This window comes from Vombatus ursinus, unplaced genomic scaffold (assembly GCF_900497805.2).
Source record: "Vombatus ursinus unplaced genomic scaffold, bare-nosed wombat genome assembly UNPS02014821.1, whole genome shotgun sequence".
NCBI lineage: Eukaryota > Metazoa > Chordata > Mammalia > Diprotodontia > Vombatidae > Vombatus > Vombatus ursinus.
This window is the reverse complement of record NW_020954599.1, coordinates 10,969,084-10,990,481: the sequence shown is the minus strand read 5'-3', so window position 1 is coordinate 10,990,481 and position 21,398 is coordinate 10,969,084. Positions and strand designations below refer to the sequence as shown.

The following is a 21,398-nucleotide window of genomic DNA, read 5'->3' as shown; positions in this document are numbered from 1 at the left end:
TGTTAAAAAACTTGTGTAAGAATACATTAACTAGGATAAAAACTTGGATGAAAAGATGCCCCTGTCATTCAAAGGCATTTGAGTACACTGTTAACATTTTGACTGTTATAAAGGCATTAAATGTTCAACATCTATATTAAAGACACCATTTTCTTAGCACCATATTTTACGATTTCCAAACAAATTCAGTGTTTGCTGTCTAATCATTTTCATGTTCTATGTATGTTTTGATAAATAAAAGCTAATATTAAGATTACAGTAAAAACTGCGTGTTAAAAACCCATAATTCCAGTCTTTCAGTACATCATATATTCAGCACCAGATGGTATTTTATGATTCCTACTGTAACACTATGGTATTTGTTTGACTCTTGTTCCGTGACTATGAAAACTTGATATTATTAAAAGTGGTCACAGATGTGCAGAGTTGTAAGGAAAATTCACATTTACATATTATCTCGTCCAATAATAGAACCAGTGTTTTCAAAATGTAAATTGTGAAACACTTCCGCCCCTCTCTCTTCTTTTTTGCATAGAATGCTTTGGTCTCATTTCCCACCTACCATCGGTGACCACTTATTACTAGTCAGTGGAAAGTAAGTGCCATGGTAAGACTACCTCATGTTTTTTTTTTTTTTTTTTTTTTTGCTGGTGTGCTGAGGTTATTCCACCATGTTGAACATAAATATGGTATCTATTTCTCCCCCCTCCCCCCCATCAAAATGAGAACGCTCCCCCACTGACCGATTGGTGGTCATCTTTATAAATGAGGTAACCAACAGAGGGTGCGATGTCATATATATCTGTTATAAGGCCCTGTGACCCGTGTAAAGGCATATGGAGATGTAGTTACTGTGGAGTTTGTGGTGACAGACATTGTCCTTTGGGCAAGAGACTTGATGAAGCGCAAGTAGGTTGGTTCTGAAGGTTCATGAGGCTCGACAGGCTCCCGTTTTGTTTTCTTACCATAGGTTTTCTGAGGCACGTAGTCTGGCCCATACTTTTCACACTCTTCCTCCTTCTCCCGTGCTTTCTCTGCCATTTTGGCTTCCCATAGAGCCAAGCCATGTTTTGGTTCATTCATGCTTTTATGCTGGTAGAACACAAGGGATATCCTGGTGGGGTGGTTTCTGTTGGGGTTTTTTAAGGGGGTGGTTGCATGGAGCTCGCGTTTTGCACATTCGATGAGAATTGACCCATGAGTTGGGGCCACTGCCACTCCACCGATGTCGGGATCCAGAAAGCTGTGCTCACTGTCCGACCACACATCATCGTTGTCCTCTGGGGCAGAGGCCACACCCTGGCTTGGTGCGTGCAGCTGCTTTTCTAGATGATTAGCATCATTGAATTTGTTTAAGCCTCCTTGAGCAGGAGTAGTCCTATCATGGTTAAAACCTGGAAGCATCTTAGGCAGTCCATTAGCTGTATGGGAAAGAATCTCATGATCTTTGTTTGGGAGATGGAAGGAATGAGGAGAACTACTGAATATACCCGAAGCAGCATGGTAGTCATGAACTAAGTGGGGAGGCGGGTGATGTTCACCATTTTTATTTATAGATGTATAGTCTAAGTTTGGATTGTTCAGATTGGATGGTAACCTTGAAACAGATTCCATGAAATGGCCATCCATATCATGCATGGAGTAGGAAGGAAAAGACCCCACATGGTGTACATTGGGTCTAATGGTACAACTACTATAGGGATCTACCTGCATATTTTGGTTTCCATAATTCAAGTACTTGGGACCAAAACTCTGGCTGTTTCCAAACCTCTGCTGGTATAGTGTATGAATAGGTGGGAGATTTAGCTTAGATAGAGGGTCTTGGCTCTGATACCTGTATAGATCCATTGGTTGAGACTGGGAAGGATAGGAACCCAAATAGGCAGAGCAGTTATCCATAGGCATGTTTCCATTGCATTGGTAAGATGGATATTGATTATTCTGATTCAGAGACCCTGCATAGGGGTTCATGGGATTGGAAGAATTCAAATAAGAGCCTGCAGCCTGGGATGAGGTGGTATAGAGATTCATAGGGTTGGCTCCACTATAAAGGTCTGAAGGGTGGGAAGAGCCGGAATAAGGATTAACTGGGTTGGGTCGCCTCATATACAGATTTGGGGGGCCTGAAGGAGCATAAGCATTGACAGAAGTTGACTGAGGGTTATTTGTCAGGGGCTGTTGCTGTTGTGGCTGCTGCTGCTGTCCAGAAAGTCGTAAAAGGTCTGTAGGTAGGAGAAAGGGGACAAAAAAGGATAGATGTATTTAAATGTTACTTCACGAAAACTGAATGAAAACTTACATCTGTGTAAGAACCACAGTCTAGACCTGTGTTGTCAAACTCAAACAGAAATACAACCCACCATATAAAAATCCCTATGGGTCATATCTTGACTTAATTTTCATATGTAATATTATCTATGTTTTATTTTATTTTATCTTATTAAATATTTCCTAATTACATTTTAATTTGGTTTAAGCCACAATCAAGAGGGTTGTGGCTTTATGCTGCCTGTAGGCACTATCTTTGACACTTTTGGTCTAGACCAATAGCCCACGCAATAGGGATTGCTGTGTTCTTAACCTGAGGTTCATGGGCCGTATGTTTCAGGGAATCTGTGAACTTGGATGGGAAAAAAAAAAAGATTGCAACAATATTCACTGTAATTGGTTTTCCTTTGTAATCCTATGTATTTTATTTTATGCATTGAAAAATATTATGCTGAGAGAAATAAGAATGACAAATCTGTATCACCGCAGCACATTCTGGAAAGTGGACCAAAGGTGAACTTTGAAAACAACATCAATAAAATGGACCTCAATAGCACCTCACTGATCCTTGGCAACTTTTTCCTCATCAGTCAATGGTCAATAACCAGATAATTGTTTACTCTTGGCTAACTCCCGTATACTTTAGCAGGAACTTTGCTTCTTTGTAACTAGATTTTTTTAGCTAGAAGAGCATATAATGAAATTTAATTGGAGGAAGTGATGCTCATACAATGACACGTTGTACTCTGAGGACAAAGCAAATAGCTTCAAAGCCATAGTATCCTAATTGCTCTCTAAAGTTTTTTCTTTAGAATTTTGAGGTTCATATAGGAATAAATCTGAGGAGAGACTATATAATAATGAGATCGATTGCTCATTGCTTGTGAAATCAGTATCATGACTTCATATGGTCACAGCTTATACTTTTCATTTTAAAGCTGTAATTAATCTTCACTATGTCCTTTCCCCACCCCCAACTTAATACTAATGTTATGAGATGTGTGGTGTAGTGGAAAGAAGGAACTGTAGACCTGAGAGAAGTCCTAGTTCTCCCACTTGTGTGATCTTGGGTAAATTATTTAACTTCTCCAAATCTCCATTTCCTAAGGTATAAAAATAGGGATGATGTCATCTGTTTTGCCTCAACTCAGAGGGTTCTGAAATTTTCAAATGATTTTAGGTACATGAACTCATTTTGTAAACTTTAAATCCCCATCCAGATATTAAGCATTATTAAATACAACTAATAAGGGGGTTAGTGAGCATCCATGGAGGAACAGAAAAAAGATCCGAGTTGTCTCTACTTTTGTGCTGCAAATAACAGGGCCTTCAACTTTTTCATTAAAGATTAGAGTTATTTTTTATTTGAAAAAATTAGGCTGTAGGAACAGAAAGCAACATAACATTGGGTACTCTGGTGATGGTACAAGGAGAAAAAAAAGAAGAAGTCATGTTTATTTTGGATGGCACATCAAGTGATCTTATTTCCAGTGGCATAATCCCTACATTGTAGAGGAGTAGGGGCAGTTAGATGGTACAGTAGATAAAGTTCTGGGCCTGGAGTTAGGAAGACTCAGCTTCTTGAGTTCAAATCTTGTTTCAGATATTTAACTGTGTGACCATGGGCAAGTCACTTAACCTTGTTTGCTTTAGTTTCCTTACCTGTAAAATGAGCTGGAGGAGGAAATGGAAAACCACTCCAGTATTTTGCCAAGAAAACCCCAAATTGGGTCATGATGAGTTGGAACAACTGAAAAATGACCGAATAACAACAACATAGTAGAGTAAACTCTGTTTTTTTTTCTTCATTGAAAATGGTGACGATTGGCCTCTCACCATCCACAGTCTCTTATTGGAGGTCTCTCTAGGGTCAAAGATTTAGAGCTCAAATGCACTACAAAGAAAGTTTTTTTTTAACATCAAAAAGGCAAATCCTACTTTGTTACTAGGCTTTGGGGAAAGGAAAATAGCCTGTGCTTACATGTGAAACTCTGATTATTGTAAGTGAAACTTTCAGAAACCCTCACTTCCTTTTCATGACCAAACTTTAAAAAAAAAAAAGTCATGTGAATTCAATGCAAGTTAAAGGGGTGATTTTAACACCCTTGAGGACTGTTATCTGGGCAAAAAGAATTAAAAGACAATTGCTATAAAAAGCAAGTCCCTTACAACTCAACTAAAAGAGGTAAAGGAAGAAATTGTGGCTTGAAGTTAGACTAGTTAATAAATATTTATTAAACTCTTATTATCATAAGATAAGTCATCTGGTCTCCTTTCTGCTAAGCCTAAGCAAGAGTATCAATGTGAGTGGTGTGTATGGTATATATGTGTGTGTGTGTGTGTATATACACTATACACATATATACACATACAAGTGTGTATATGTGCATCAGTCTCTGTGAAACAGAGGCCAATTCATCCAAAATAGGACCTTAAGAAATGTGATCTGATTGAGTCCACACATTTAACTCTTTTTAATAGACCTACAACAGTACCAACATTTTGGTTGTAAGGATCAAATAAGATAACATGTACAAACTTTGTAATCCTTAAAATGTTATATAAATGATAGCTATTATCATTATTGTTATTATTAATGTGATGATGATGATAATGAATTTTGCTTCCAAGTCAAGGCTAACATTACACTGAAGCTTTGCCATATTTGGGTACGATTGGTTCCCCAATCCTGAGAAGTCTCACACTGGCAGTTATGACATTAAGCAACAGCCTAAAGACTTGGTGACATCAACTGGTGTTCCAGGATTTCAAGAATAGGAGCAAATACTTTGCACCATACTGCTTCTGAGACTTTCTTCTGGTGTTAATCCACCAAAAGGAAGGGAGAAGAAGGGGAGGATCCATAACTTTCCATTATTTCTGTGTCTCTTGTCACTGCCTGGCTGAGCTATCAATTAGCCAACAGGATATAGTAATTGATTAAAACTGATGTTGGTGACATTGTCAGCTAGGAAGGCACAAGGTCTCCTCTTCCTACATTTTTGTGTGCCCCATTAAAACAAAATTCATGTCTACAATTCTGCTTACAACCATCAAGCATAGTAATCATTTCCCAAGAAATCTCTAGATTTAAAGAGACAAAACCAAAATTAGTTAAGTCCAACAATATTTTTGTCATGGGCAAATATAAAGGATTCACAGAGTTACGTGCTAACAATTAAAATCACAGATTTACATAGAGACAATAAAGGATACTGAATTTGGAATGAGAGAAAATTATGTAATGCACTGGATAGAGTGTTAGACTTGGATCCGGAAGACCTGAGTTCAAATCCAGCCTCAGACACCTTTACCAGGTGTATGGTCTTGGGCAAGCCATTTAACAACCTCTGTTTGCCTCAGTTTCCTCAACTGTAAAATGAGGATAATAACAGCACCTACCTCCTAGGTTTGTTGTGATGATAAAATGAGATAAATCTTTATAAACTTTAAAGCATTCTTTATTATGGTTGTTGTTGTTGCTATCATTTATTAAGTCTTGGGGCTCTGCTATTTGTTTCCTGTGAAATACGGAGTAAGTCACTTCACTTTCCTATATCTCTAAGTTCTTCATTTGTAAAATAAGGACATTGAACTAGATGATTCCTCACGTCCTTCCTCATGATCCTACAAATATAATGATCAGACATACAAGGACATATTCTATCCATTCTAAAGATCACTGAATTTTTTTTATTCTTCTTTTTTTTTTTTTGTGAGGCAATTGGGGTTAAGTGACTTGCCCAGGGTCACACAGCTAGTAAGTATCAAGTGTCTAGTCTGAGATCGGATTTGAACTTAGGTCCTCCTGACTGCAGGGCCAGTGCTCTATCCACTGCGCCACCTAGCTGCCCCAATCACTAAATTTTTTTAAAGGATCATATATTTAGTCCTCTGTTTGTTAGGTTCAAGAATTAATAGACAAATACTTGCTTACATAACAATGGTGAATAATTATTCTGGTGTTTGAGATGAGTCCAAAGAGATCTGAAATGATGGCCTTGGTCAGAAGATGTGGTTGAGAGATTATACTTAGATGATTTGGTCTAGACCACAGACCCAGGTTATAGCTGTGGTTTTCTAACACTGATAGGCTCTAGGACTACCACTGCAGCCACATTGAAAGAGCAATTTACTTCACCAGAGGGATGAACCTGAGTTAATGTGACATTGTGACTTTCCTACTAACTGAATGCTTTTTGGCTGGATGCCCTTCCTTCTCCTGCTTCCTTCCTTACTGTAGGCATTCTCTAAGGTTCAAATCTTGGTACCCTGATTCACCCACTCCAGGCTTTTCTCTTGGTAAGCACATGTTATCCCATAGCTTCAATGATCTTTTCATATCATCCAAACTCTAACCCACGCAACTCCAAATGCTTAGTGACTATTTACAGTTGAATATCCTCTAGTCAACTTAAACTCAACATGCCCAAAACCAACATTGTTGCTGTTCACCCATCACTTTTCATTATACCTATGTTTCTTGTCACTGGATGGCTATGCTAACCAGCCCATGTTGACTAATTAGCCAACATGATAAAACAGCTGATTAAAACTGATGTTGGTGACATGGGTATGAAGGTGGGCACCCAGTATTTCATTGGATGTAGCATCCACTTTTAGAGTTATTCATATACTCTCTTGCACTGTTAATTGATTGTTTTATGTGTGGGCTTATTCTCTCTTTAGGTAGACTGTAAGCTCACAGTAGACAGTGACTTTTCGTTTGCATCACCTATAGTGGGATACTCAATACCAATTGAATGGAGGAAGCAATGACTACTCTATTTTTTGGGAACTTACTATCTCTTCTATTCTTGTATTACATCAAGTCTTTGATGGTCTGTCTCTCCTTGCCTCCTTCCTCATTTTTCCATTCTGTATATTTGAGTGAACCTTTAAAGAAATTATTATCTTGCATTCTAAACAATTTAACTGTAGCCAAACACATAATTAGTTACAATGATAATAGCATTTATGTAGTACTTTAAGGTTTGCAAAGGGGTTTACATATGTCATCTCATTTTATCATCACAATCCTGGAAGGTAGGTGCTATTATCCCCATTTTACAGAAGAAGAAACTGAGGCACTGAGAAGTTAAATAACTTGCTTAGGGACACAGAACTAGTAGGTGTCTGAGGCAAGATTTGAACTCAGGTCTTCCTGATTCTAAGTCTAGTGTTCTAACGTACTGTACCATCTACCAGAAGCACTGTGGTACAATGGAAAGAGCACTGGCTTTGCAGGTAGAGGGCCTGGGTTCAAATTCTTCCTGTCGGGACCTGAATAAATCACTTAACCATTCTGGATGCCAGTTTCCTAATTTGTAAAAGGAGGGAATTGTACTGGATGGTCTATATGGTCCTGCTCAGCTCTAAATATTTGATCCTATAGAAAAAGTGAGGAAGAGGGTAGAGACGTGATGCAGACAGCTGCTACCTCTGTTAAAAAGCCCTAACTCTCTCCTTTTCATAGCCAAACTATTTAGATGAATGTGATACATTCATTGGTTATTTCTTCCTCGTTCTCTGCAACCTGCATTTGGTCTTCATAACTACTGAAAAAAATACTCTTGAAGATCACAGGTGATTTCCTAATGGCTAATTCCAAATGGTCTTTTCTCCTTTTGCTTTGTGTAACCTTAACTTTTACGTAGACCATGTTCAGGTCTTCATGAAAGGCCATTCAAATGGAAAAGCCCAATGACGGAACCCTACTATACCTTTGGGGATTGTGCCATGGGAAATAAGATAACCAGATGTTCCATTCAACATGAACGATTCTGTACTCTTTCCCTAGGTCCACTCCACCCAACATAAACACTTTCAGTACTTCGAACTGAGCTTACCTGCAAACTGTTTAGCCTGGTTTACAGTCTCTGCGCTGGCCTGTTTTTGACGTCCAGAAGCTGACTTCTCTTTCTCATTCTTATTTGAGCTGTTCTCTAAGGAGGAGAGCCTTTCAGCTACCACTTTCTTGGCGTCCAGTTTCCTCTGCCGGCATGTCTTGGCAGGCTCTGCCAACATTCTGACTTTGCGTCGAAAGGAGCTAAGCACCTGGATGGCCCCATTCCTCTTTTTCTCCTCCTGGGCCTCCACACTGCCAAACTCATCCATGTTAGAGACTTTGTACAAAGGCAGGACGTGGAGCTGCTCATCCTCGGGTGTTCTACCTATCTCCCGATTGTCTTCTCTGGTGAGTGTGCAAACCTAGTATGGAAAAAAGAAATGACAGCTTCAGTTTCTGTTCAAGAAAGTAGCAAAAAAAATACAGTTGTCCATTTAATGCTTCACCTTTCACTGCTAGGCTGGCTGGTTCAAAGACACTTGCCAAGGGAGTCCAGAATCCTGCTCGGCTGTTCTCACTGAAGCACAAGGTTGAAATGAAATCGTAAACAATCATAAACCTATTCTCTTTGGAGCGAAGTAAGAAAATGGATAATTTGATACATGTACACCTTCCAAGGTGGTCATCAGGCTGTATATAATCCATGACTACTCTGTTAAAGATTTATACTTTTCTTATCCCCCAGAAGCCAAGAAAAAAAAAAGCAGCCCTCCCTACTTTCCTTACCTTAGACCTTGAACTCTAAAATATATAAAACACAGAGTTCTCTTCAAGCCACTTTTATCAAATAATCTTCTCAGTTCTTTTTCAGTTGCAGGGTGTTTACACATAGTGTTCCACTCTTGCACAGAAAGAAACATTATAATACTTCCCTTCACTCTCCAATTCCCCCTTTCTTTCTTCATCTTGGTGATTCTACAATGAAGATCTGTCTGAGATAATGCCAGAAGATGACAGCCTTGTACATGATAGTAACATGTTATCAGTAGTGGTAACGAGTAGTAACATGATACCATTCCTATACATCATTTTTCTTCTCCCCCGCCCCATGCTGTTTTAAATCAAATTTATTGATTTCTTTTCCTTTCAAATTAGAGAACTGAGGCTTCTGTGAGAGACAAAGGAGATGAGAAGTTTTGTGTTTCAAAAGTGGAACTGGATAGAGGGCTAGATTTGGAAGACCTAAGTTCAAATCCTGCCTTAAACACTTATTGTCTGTATGAATCTAGGCAGGTCATTTAACCTCTTGCTTCAGTTTCCTCATTTGTAAAATGGAGGTCATAATAGCGCTGAAATCACTGGGCTTTCATGAGGATCAATTTAGACAATTTATCTAAAGCACTTTGCAAACCTTAAAGAGCTATATAAATGCTAGTTGTTTTTATTTATCCATCAATTGATTGATGGATACAGGTCATGTAAAATAGGATTATATAAATCATCTAAAGCTGATCTTGGAATGAATTTGTTACACTTATAGCAGATGTATTTTTACTATTTCATTGCACTTGGGCAGACATTAGAATGGCTTCCACTAAAGTCTGACTTCAGCAGCATCTTCATGAAGAGATGATCTGAGATTCTTAAGGGTCAAGGTACAGAACATAAACAGTTCTTGCAGGACTTACCATGTATAGAACCTTTAAATATATGTCAACAGGACTTTGTGTAAATGTTATCTGAGTAATGGCCTTGGTTAAGATTGGAAGGGATTATAACCAGGATGTTGACTATTAGGCAATGAAAGTTTTTGATCACAACTATTCACACAGTACAAGAGGAGGAAGTATCTACACAAACAAAACTATAACTCTTTTGAAGTATCAAAACTATTCCAATGACCTTACCATGTACTTTCATTTTTGAGGTGTATAATACCCTGGCCAAACCTGTTCCAAGCACTTTCTCACATCTTCTCTTCTCATCTTGTTCTCACCCATATCATGTCACTTCTGACTTTCCCTTTAACCTCTTAACTCCTGTCTCCCTCCACTGCTATGACCTGTAGAACCCTTGTTTTGCAGTTAACTTTTCTGTGTTTTTTGCTTGAACTGTAATGTGGTTTTTTTCTTGATTTCCCTTCCATAATTACTTTATCTTTTCTCTTTTCCTAGCAAACCACACAATTCAATAAACATTGATAATGATGAATGGGAAGTGGGAGAGATTTAGCCTTCTCCTTAATCCCTAGTATCACTTCAAGACCATTTGCTGCTCTCTCTCTCTCCCCGCCTCCCTGTCCACTTCCCCTCCCTCTTCCTCTCTCCCTGTCCCCCTCCCTCTCTCCCCCTCTGACTCTCCCTTCCCATTCTCCCTCTCCCTCCATCCTGAATGACTCCATTGAAAAGCTTCACAGTTATTGGTTATTGCTTCCATGTATCCATTTCTATCATCTCAACTGATTTTAGCATCTGACTCACATTCTTCCCCTACACTTGGTTTTCTACCATTCTCCTTGTATATTTCTCTACTTCCATATCCGCTTTGATCATGTGGATTCTCTAGTTTCATAGTTCCTCAATTTCTTACACTTAGCTTTCTACCATCACCTTTGCATATTTCTTTACTTCTATATCAATGTTGATCAAGTAGATTCTTTAGCCTCATAGTTCTTCAATTTCTTAGACTCCAAAACCTCAGTCTATAACATCAGCCATGCAACAAGGCAATGTGGTACTACTGAGATTCATGTTCTTATACTTCATTTGGTCTTTCTCTTGGTAGATGACTTTGCCACTTTCTTTATTGAAGAAATGGAAACCACAAAGTGCAAACTCCCTAATATTCCTTCCTTACCATACCACTATCTCTATTCTTTTACTATTCTATTCCTTCCACTTGTGCCCTTAAACCCTTCCCTTTGGGAACTTGCTCCCCTCAATTACTTTTTCTCTTCACTTGTCCCCTTCCTTTATCTCTCCAAATATGCATAGATCTTCCATGTCTTGAAAAAAACTTCACCTAACTCTTTCTTTCCTTTTTTAGCCAAACTTTTCTAATGAATGTTATACATTCATTGCTTACTCCTTCCTCACTCTCTGCAACTTGGATTTGGGTTTCATATCTATCAAAATAATACTCTTGATGATCACTAGTGGCTTCTTAATTGACAAATCCAATGATCTTTTCACAGTTCACCATCCATGAACTAGTATGTGATACTGTCAAATTTTGTTTGCTTTCTTGCAACTCTCTTCTCTTGGTTTCCATGAGACTGGATGATTTTGGTTTTACTGTTTTGGTGACTGTTTCCTTCACAGATCCCTTGTACTCTTTCTTCCTTCGTAGGGGAAGTTCTTACTCTATCTTTAAATTTGCTCCTTCAAAGATTTAACGCCCATGATTTCAATTATATTACATCAAAATGACCCCAAAATGGAGATTTCCCTGATGTCTTCCAAACTCCTTTTCCTTCTCAATGTTTCCATTTGAGTGTCCTTTCATCACTTCAAACTAAGTATCTCTTTAAGAGAATTTACTTGCCACCTCACCTTAAACAAGCTACTTCCTCTGATTCTCCTGTACTGTATTTTAATGTCACCATTATTCTCCAAGTCAAAGAAGCCCAAAATGCCGATATCCTCTTTGATTCATCCTCTGCTCTTATCTGTCACAAACAACTTCATCATTGAATTCCATAAACTTCCTGCGCTTCTGTGATTTCTTTCCTGTTATCCCCTTATGACTGAACTATGATGAGTAACGTCTTAAGTGATCCTCTTACTTTTGGGTCTTCCTCCTCTCCGATCTATCTAAAACAGCATGGCCAGATTAATTTTCCATCACTTTCATGGTATTACTATATTGGTCAAAGTTCCACATTGTCTACAGGTTAAAGGTGGGGGGGGAGGGAGACAGAGGAAGCAGCAAATGGTCTTGAAGTGATACTAGGGATTAAGGAGAGGGCTCCTCCACTTCCCATTCATCATCCTTTATCCAGCACCCAATACCCTCTGCCACACAGCCCTAACATTACTTCCCCGATGAATTTTCCCACCTCTATGTCTCTATTTCCTTCACCTGGAATGCCCTGACCTTTCACTGCCTTTGGAGACACTCGGTGGTGTGATATAGTGAGTGGAAGACTAAATTGAGAGTTAGGAGACATGGGCATGAATTTGAGCATGGCAACTTACCAGCCATATAGGCTTAGGCAAAACAGTGTCTACCTCAGAGGGTTGTTGTGAAGAAAGTGCTTTATAAATTTGACAAATCCTACTTATCCTTCAAGGCTCAAACCTTACTACCACCAGAAGGAAGGGAGTGCTGATCTGCAATGTGTAACTACCCCAGATTATAGTTTATCTCCACAGAACACTTTTTGTTTGCCCCACTTATGGGGTGATTATTGCCATATTCGTAATCTAGTTCTTAGCATCAAACTTGGGGGTTGGGAGGGATGTTAGAAACCATCCAGTTCAAACCTGTCATTGTACAGATCAAGTCAGAAGGCCCAGGTCACAAAGGTAGTATCTGAACTGGGATCTGAATTCAGTTCCTACAACTCCAAATCTAGCATTCCTTCTTTTTAACATTCATTTTTTAAAATTCTGAGTTCCAAATTTTCTCTCTCCCTTACCTATTGAAAAAGCAAGCAATAGGATATCAATTACATGAGAAATCATTCTGTTGTGTCCCATTGTCTCCTGGTTACTTGAATAGCACAGGGGTAAGAACTGAACCTGTCATCTAGCCACATAGGAAACTTCCAGTAAAGAAACTCCCACTAACAATATAGATCTTCTTACCCCTTTGCAACTTACAGGCTTAAAGAGTTGCCCAGAGCACTGAGAAATGAAGTCATATGCTCAGGATCACACAGCATACGTCCCAGGCAGAACTTAAACCTAGGACTTCCTGGCTTGGATTTCAGTCTTTTTCAGTTTTGTTCGACTCTTCATGTTCCCATTTGGGGTTTTCTTGGCAAAGATACTGAAGTGGTTTGCTCTTTCCTTTTCCAGTTCATTTTACAGATGATGAAACCGAGGCAAATTGGGTTAAGTGACTTGCCCAAGGTCACACAGCTAGTAAGTGTCTGAGGTCAGATTTGAACTTGGGAAGATGGAGTCTTCCTGACTCCTGGCAGGGTACTATCCACTGTGTCACCTAGCTACCCAAAGCTTTAAGGCCAGCCCTATTTCCACTATGCTGAGCTGACACTGTCTTCCCTAGAGTACCTCCCCATAAGATAAAGCCAGTGGTTTCACTGACATAGGGACCAGCCTCTACCAATGCAGATGGGTACCTGCTCTGCAATGTCTAATCTTGGTTGCCTGGAGCTCTGAGAGATTAAATGACTTGCCCAGAGCTACACAGCAAATATGAATAAGAGGCAGGACCTGACCCCAGGTCTTCCCATCTCTGGGGCCAGTTCCCTGTCCAATTGGCCATAGCTCCTCTTTAGATAATATGTTTCAAATAAATGTAAAGTAAGCCTTAGGACTGGGAAAGGGACCAGTGGGGAGGTGTATACAGTTAGAGTCTTGACACCATTCCAAACTTATTCTCTAGCACTTCCTCCCTCCAATGGTGGGGTGAAGGTACCCCAGTTACCTAGGGGTTCAGTTGGATCCTCATGTTTCTCTTTTTCCAATCCAGACATGCAGGCACATACCCTTCTTTTGTAATGCAAACCACACAGATATCTTGGCTGGTGAATGATTCTATGATCAGTGAATTGTGAAATGCCAGACGTATGACACTCTGGCATTGCAAGTGTTCCTTGGCGGCAGCCTGCAGCTGGCAATATGCTCTCTCTTCTGTAGACTCGTCCTCCGAATTTCCATGAAATTCTCATATGCTTGTTGCAGGGTTTGGCTCTAACGTGCCAGCATGTTCTGAGGGCAATAGCGATGCCAAGTAGGGTCGCCATACAATAGCAACCCATTCATAAAAATGCTTCTTCACATGGCTTCTGAAGAAAATATTTTTTTTTCTCCCAATGAAGCATAGCAGGTACAAAGAAGCCTCTAACACAGAGAACGGGACTGACCCTGGATGTGAGCTACCATCACTTACCAGCGTACTACCATTTTGCATGTTGTGCAAGTCTCTGTGCGCATGGGCACAGAAATCCAGGCAGGCAGTGACTCCAGAGAATGGGCGACCTTCTTTTAATCCCAGGCGGCACTCTGGTGCTCTGTGCTCATATTCAATCTGGAAGAGGACAAGAGAGTCAAGAGTACAACTCTGACCAACACACACTTAGTACATAGGCCATTCAAAGCATTAGCATTTCTGTACCTCTGCCCTACAGAAACAAAACAGACTTATACAATACAAAGCAAATGCATTGTCACATCTTTCTTTACTTTTTGAATGTTATTGCCCTATATGTCTGCATCCAGAATATCCATAAATCTATCTAAATCAGATCCATGAAGTTGTTTTTAAAAAAATATTTTGACAATTGTATTTCAAGAGCATTATTTTCATTTGACTTTCTATGTATTTTATGTATTCAAAAACATTATTCTGAGAAGGGATCTATAGCTTTACCCAATGATGCAAAAATGGTTCAGAGACCCTGATCTAAACTAATAAGAACCTGGCATATTTTGGATGGAGAAACAAGAACTAAAACAAATGAAAGAGTCTTAAATCGATGGTAATGGCCAAGCTTATGTATAGCTGCGTGACTTATGGCTGGTTAGGACAATTGATTACTCATTCAACAAACATTTATTAAGTGCCATGTGCTAAGCTCTGTGGATACAAAGAAAAGTAGAAGTATTCTTGAGCACCTCATAGCCGCATAGGACAGACAACTATGCATAAACAAGCTATAGACAGGATAAGGTGGAAATAATCAAGAGGAAAAGCATTTGAGGTAAGGGTGTTTGGGAAAGACTTCCTAGAGATGAGATTTTGGCTAGGACTTGAAGGAAGCCAAGAGGCAGAGTTGAGGAGACAGCATTTCAGGCATGAAGACAGCCAGTGACACAGCCCAGAGTTGGGAGATTGAAGTATCCTATTCAAGGAATAGTGAGGAGGTCAGGGTCTTTGGATCAAAGAGTATCTGGTGGAATATAAGGTGAAAGAAGACAGGAAAGATAGGGTGAGGGACAAGAATGAAATGAGGCCAAGATCAAAGGGCCATTCACAACTGGACCCATTAGCTTCACTTTGTTCTATGGGCACAGAATGCAACCTGAGTTCCAATTAGCCACTCAGAAACTTCATATTGTTATTACAAGTGAGTCTATGTAAGTGTGGACTGATTAGTAGTCATCTACACTTTGTGGGGGCCTTTGTTGTTGAGTCATCTTCCATCATGTCCTACTCTCTGTGACCCCATTTAGGGTTTTCCTGGCAAAGATATTGGAGTGGTTTGCCATCCTTCTCCTGCTCACTTTACAGATTAGGAAACTGAGGCAAACAGAGTTAAGTTATTTGCCCAGGGTCACACAGCTAGTCAGCATCTTAGGATAGATTTTAACTCGGGTCCTCCTGACTGCAGGGCCAGCCCTCTATCCACTTCACCACCTTGTTGCCCACTGTAGGAGGGCAGAGGAGTGGAATAAAATACATGCCTTTCTGAGTATGAATCAAAGTGTTACTTTCTACTAAGGAAAACACATGCTTGTGAGGCTTGATGTGCTCCTAATGATATATCTCATTCATGAATAGTTATATCAATTCAATTTAATTAAATTTTGTTAAACTCCTATATTAGGTGTTGAACATAGAAAAACTAAAATGAAACTTCTTTTCCTTCTACTGGAGAGAGCCAACATGTGCACATGTGAATAAATTGGGATTGACCTGTGATTTTATTCATTTAGGCAACTTCCAGGGAAGGAACCTCCCTCTATCAAGGCAGGTTTCTCTCTTCTCTAGTTTCAGAAAGTTTTCTAGAGCAGAGGTATCAAACATCACCACAATCCCAGTGCACCTAAACTAGATTAAAATGTAATTGGAAAATATTTAATGAAATAAATAAAAATACAATAGAATGTAGAAAATGTTAATATGTGGCTTTCTAAGTTAATATGTGGCATCAGAGAGGTTAAATGATTTGCCCAGGGTCAGACAGTTATTATGGAACAGAGACAGGCCTTGAATTTGGCCTTGTATTCCTGACTTGAAGGCCAGCTCCCTAACCCCTGTACCATGTTGACCCTCAGTAAGTATCCTATTTGAGGGGAGAGCACTAGTAACTGGGGAACATGTGCATTCAGGAAGGCTTTTCAGAGGAGGTTGTACTTGAATTGAATCTTTAAAAAGCTAAAGATCCCTGGAGGCAGAGATGCCGAGGGAGTGCATTCCAGACATTGGAAACAGTTTTTTGCAAAAGATGGGGGGTGGGTTGGCCAGCTCAGGAACAGTTGGCCTGTTTGATGGGAATGTAGAATGTGAGCAATGCGAGAAGAATACAAGGGTAGTTTGGAGCCAGATTCTGGAGGGCTTTAAAAATGTCAGGCTGAATTTTTATTTTATCCAAGAGAAAATAGAGAGCCACTGAAGGATTTGCAGAGGGGCATAATGTGGTTGGTGCTGTGCCACAGGAAGATGATCTTGGCAGCTATAGGGATGGTGGATTGGAGAAGAGAGATTCTGGAAGCAGATGATGGATTAAATGAGGGTAGGGTCCTGTGAATGGAAAGAAGGGGATTGATAAGAAATATGTTATGGTGGTATAAACAGTCTGATGGCAGAAAGTGAAGAGGAATTAAGAAGCCTCTTGATGAGGGTGAAAGAGGAGAGTGTGAAAACTGGCTTGAAGCGTAACATAAAAAAAGAAAAAACAACAACTAGGATATTGGCAACTGGCTGCATCCCTTCCTGGCAAAAAGTGGGAAAAGAAATGGAAGCAGTGTCGGATTTTATATTTTTGGGCTCAAAGATCATTGCAGACAGTAACTGCAGCCATGAAATTAAAACATGTTTGCTCCTTGGAAGAAAAGCTATGGCAAATCTGGACAGCATACTAAAAAGCAGAGGTATCACTTTGAAAGGTCTGTAGAGTCGAAAGTATGGTTTTTCCAGCAATAATGTATGGCTGTGAGATTTGGATTGTAAGGAAAGCTGGGCACAGAATAGATGCTTTTGAATTGTGGTGCTGGAAAAGACTTTTGAGAGTCCCTTGGACAACAAGGAGGTCAAATCAGTCAACACTTAAAGAAATTAATTAACGCTGTTCACTAGAAGGTCAAATACTAAAGCTGAAGCTTAAGTACTTTGGCCGCATAATGAGAAGATGGGACTCATTGGAAGAGACTCTGATGATGGGAAAGATTGAAGGCAAAAGGAAAAGGAGACGTCACAGGATGAGATGGACAGATAGTATCATGGAAACAACGAACGTGAACTTGGACAGACTTTGAGAAATTGTGGAGGATAGAAGGGCCTGGCATGCTATGGGCCATGGGATCACGAAGAGTCAGACATGACTGAAAATGACTGAACAACAACAAACATTTTCTACCTAGACTCCATCAAATGAGAAGAATAATTAAATAATAGTAATGTTACGATGATAGATTATTTTCCTAGGGAATTTCGCATTTGGTCATCATAGCAACCTTTTGAAGTAGCTAAGTGCTGGTAGCAACAAAGGAACTGGTAGAAGAAATCCTATGAGGACAGAGCAAAGCATAACCCCGAGCAGGTTGTGGTTGTGGGATTACTGGAAAGAAAAGCAGCCAACAGATTAGGCAAGCAGGCGGCAAATAGAAAAAGATGGTCTATTCATTTGGAACAAAGGCACTGTGCCACTTGAGAGCAAATGCAAACTAAAGAAGCTTTACATGTGTCTAAAGGAGTTAGGAACATTAAGCCACTAGCACTGTTGCCTAGGTCCTTTCAGCCAACAACTCTAAGCACAACTAAACACCATCAACAGCTAGAGCCCCACAGCTAGACGGCATCTCAGAGTGGCACTGGTATACATTATATGCACAGGTGTCTGACAGAGGAAGTTTAAAAAGTCAATCCATCAGAAAGCATATTTATTAAGTGACTTCTATGTGCCTGGCACTAAGCTCTAGGGATATAAAGAAAAGCAAAAGAGAATGATGACAACAGCTAAAAAAAATCCAGTTTCCTTCTCAAGAAACTCATAGTCTAATGGGAGAGACAACATGCAAACAATTATGCACCAACAAGATACGTAAGCGGGAAACAGAGGGTGAAAGGTGCTGAGCTCAGGATTAAGCTGTCCTTTGAAAGGCTAGCACCAAGGATGGTCCAATTGATCCGGTCAACTTATTCCAATGAGATCCATCCTCCAACTGGTGATGTGTTACATTCATATCCTTTTTACTAGAGGAAGAAATAATATACTCTAAATAAACTCACCAATCTATAAGATTATCAAGGGACATTCTTAGTTAGTTGCCCCCTCCCCCCTCCCCACATATATACACACAATTTAAACTATTAGAGCTAAAAATCGCACTTAGAGTTTTGGGACATCCTATATATGCATATAAAATGTGCAGAGAGGATGTAAGAGTTGAATTACTTACTATATAATTTCATTAACATAGTTTAAAGAATAACACAAGTTAATATCCATTGGAGGAAAAAAGAGTTTAGTTATAGTTTTGCTATGGAGGATAATCATATGTTTATTTGAATTAAGCTCTTCTAGCTTTGTTAGAGCCATTTGTGTCTCTCAGTTAATGATAATGTTTTGAATTTCCTCAAGTATGACCAAGATGCAAATATTTCTCATTTTATGGTAGAAACCTAGGCTTAATCAATATCTTCCACTTACTGACAGTACTACCCAGTGCACAGGATAGTACTTAAACCAAAATACAATTATATTCCAACAGGACTATAGACAGTACAGCAAATCATGAATTTCTTTATTCTTGTTTGGTGTTTAGTTAATATGCTACACAGCTATGTGCTTACGCAATTTTATACATATAGGCTTTATATGTGCTTATTCACTGAAAGGTAGGGCAGAGCCAATAAAGCTAAGTCTGAGAAGCTGTTTTAGGGTCATTACCTCTGAACTGAGCTCAACAGAATAAACAAACATCTGCTTAAGGAGAAACTAGTTCAGTTTGCCTTTTAAAGTCAACAAATGCAAATTTTCAAAGACAACATTTTAAAAGCACATTCTAAAGGGTACATCATATTATTTGTTTTGCTTTGGCATTTGTATTGGTGTCAACTTTTGAAAGTATGTTGATATTTCAAGTGCTTCTGGATGGCTCTAGAGAAGAGAGAACTTGGATCAACTCAACAAAGGCATGATGTCTACAAATAGGCAGGATACAGAGTATATCAAAATTTTTAGCTGAATTTAGAAAAAAAACATCTATTTCAGGAAAGAAAACCATTCTCTACATTTCAATCACCACATATAATAATTTATTCAGCAATTGCATTTATTCAATGGTAAGTATTTGCTTGATACCATTGAATATAAACAATTATTTATTTTAACATAGATAAATATAAGTCCTTTAATTATTATTTTTTAAAAAATCCATTGTGGAGTAGGACAACTGGTTAGAAAGAAATCACATGGAGACTTTCTCTAGCCCTAGGTGTTGATGGCATTGACTGGCCCACACACAGTTCTGAGTCATAGCTCTTGGGCAGAGAAGAGTGGTCACATGGGAGCAGGAACCTTGGTCACATTTTCAAGTAAAAGAGAAGCACTAGTACTTGTGGCTGCAGTGGAGCAGGGGACCTTCCAGGGTAAAGACCATAGTGCAGACCACAAGAACAGTAAATATACCTCTCCCAGGATCACACCATCTTGAAAGCTTGAAAACATTGAAAACAGATATCCAGAACTAGCTCTGAAAACAGTAGCATGAAAAAATCTGAAGCTTGGGACAGTGCCTCCCCACCCCCAGGTGAGTATAGCCCAACTTAAATATAAAGTTCAAAGTCAAGAAATAGGATGGAAAACAAACAAACAATTTTTAAAAAAAGGAATTTGACTACAAAAAAGCTACTATGGTGGCAGGGAAGGCCAGGGCATAAACTCAGAAGAAGACAACAATGTGAAAACAGCTAGAAGAAAAGCCTCAAAGAAAAATGCTAATTGGACCCAAGGCCAGCAAGAATTCCTGGAAGTTAAAGAAAGAGATAAGAGTGTTAGAGGAAAAACTGGGAAAAGAAATGAGCATGATGCAAGAAAATTATGAAAAATTATAATAAAAGAAGCACAAAAAATACTGAAGAATATAAGGCCTTAAAAAACAGAATTGGCCTAAGGGTAAAAGTGGCATAAAAATTCACTGAAGAAAAGAACTCCTTAAAAAACAGAATTGGCCAAATGCAAAAAGAGGTACAAAAGCTCACTAAAGAAAATAATTCCTTAACAATTAGAATTGGGGAAATGGAAGACTATGAGACTTCAAGAAATAATAAAACAAAGTTAAAAAAAAAGAATAAAAAATGTGAAATATCTAATTAGAAAAAACAACTGACCTGGAGAATAGGTCAAGGAGAGATAATTGTAAGAATTATTGGAGTACCTTAAAGCCATGATAAAAAAAAGAGCTTAGACATATTTCAATAAATTATCAAGAAAAACTTAGGTCCAGAGGATAACGTAGAAATTTAAAGAATTCACTGATTCTGAAAGAGATCCCAAAATGAAAACTGCCGAAAATATTATAGCCAAATTCCAGAGCTTTCAAGTCAAGAAAAAAAGTGTTGCAAGCAGCTAGAAAGAAACAATTCAAATACTGTTGGAGCCACAGTCAGGATAACACAAGATTTAGCAGCTTTTATGTTAAAGGAGAAGAGGGCTTTGAATATGATATTCCAAAAGGCAAAGGAGCTAGGACTATGACCAAGAATAATCTACTTGGCAAATATGAGTATAATCCTTCAGAGGACAAAATTGGATATTTAGTGAAATAGACAACTTCCACATATTTCTGCGGGAAAGATGAGAGCTGAATAGAAAATCTGACATTCAAACACAAGACTCAAGAAAAACATAAAAAAGGTAAACATGAAAAAGTAATAATAAGGGGCTCAATAAAGTTAAGCCATTTATAATTCTATATGGGAAGATGATACACATAACTCTTATGAACTTTATCATTATTAGGGCAGTTAGAAGGAGTACACATATACAGAAGGCTTGGGTATGAGTCAATTATGTTGGGATGAACTCAAAAGAAAATGTGGGGGTGAGAAAGAGGGATGCACTGAAAGGAGGGGGATGCTGGGCAATGCTTCAACCTAACTCTCATCAAAATTGGTTCAAATAGGCAAGAATATATATATATATATATATATATATATTATATATATATAATGTTTGTGAATATGTATAGTTCAAATAGGCAAGAATATA

General features: G+C 38.8%; 1 protein-coding gene across 2 annotated transcripts in view; it reads right to left on the bottom strand.

Moving 5' to 3' along the window:
* Positions 1-607: 607 nt before the first annotated feature.
* The window catches only part of TET2 (tet methylcytosine dioxygenase 2), a 155,640-nt gene continuing 134,849 nt past the window's right edge, over positions 608-21,398 (bottom strand). For both annotated transcript variants that reach the window (XM_027837437.1, XM_027837438.1), the window contains 3 exons: positions 14,135-14,272; positions 8,118-8,478; positions 608-2,222 (listed from right to left, as the gene is read on the bottom strand). In XM_027837437.1, coding sequence (XP_027693238.1) covers positions 793-2,222; positions 8,118-8,478; positions 14,135-14,272 — 1,929 coding nt within the window. In that variant the 3' untranslated portion in view covers positions 608-792. The remainder of the gene's footprint in view (positions 2,223-8,117; positions 8,479-14,134; positions 14,273-21,398) is intronic.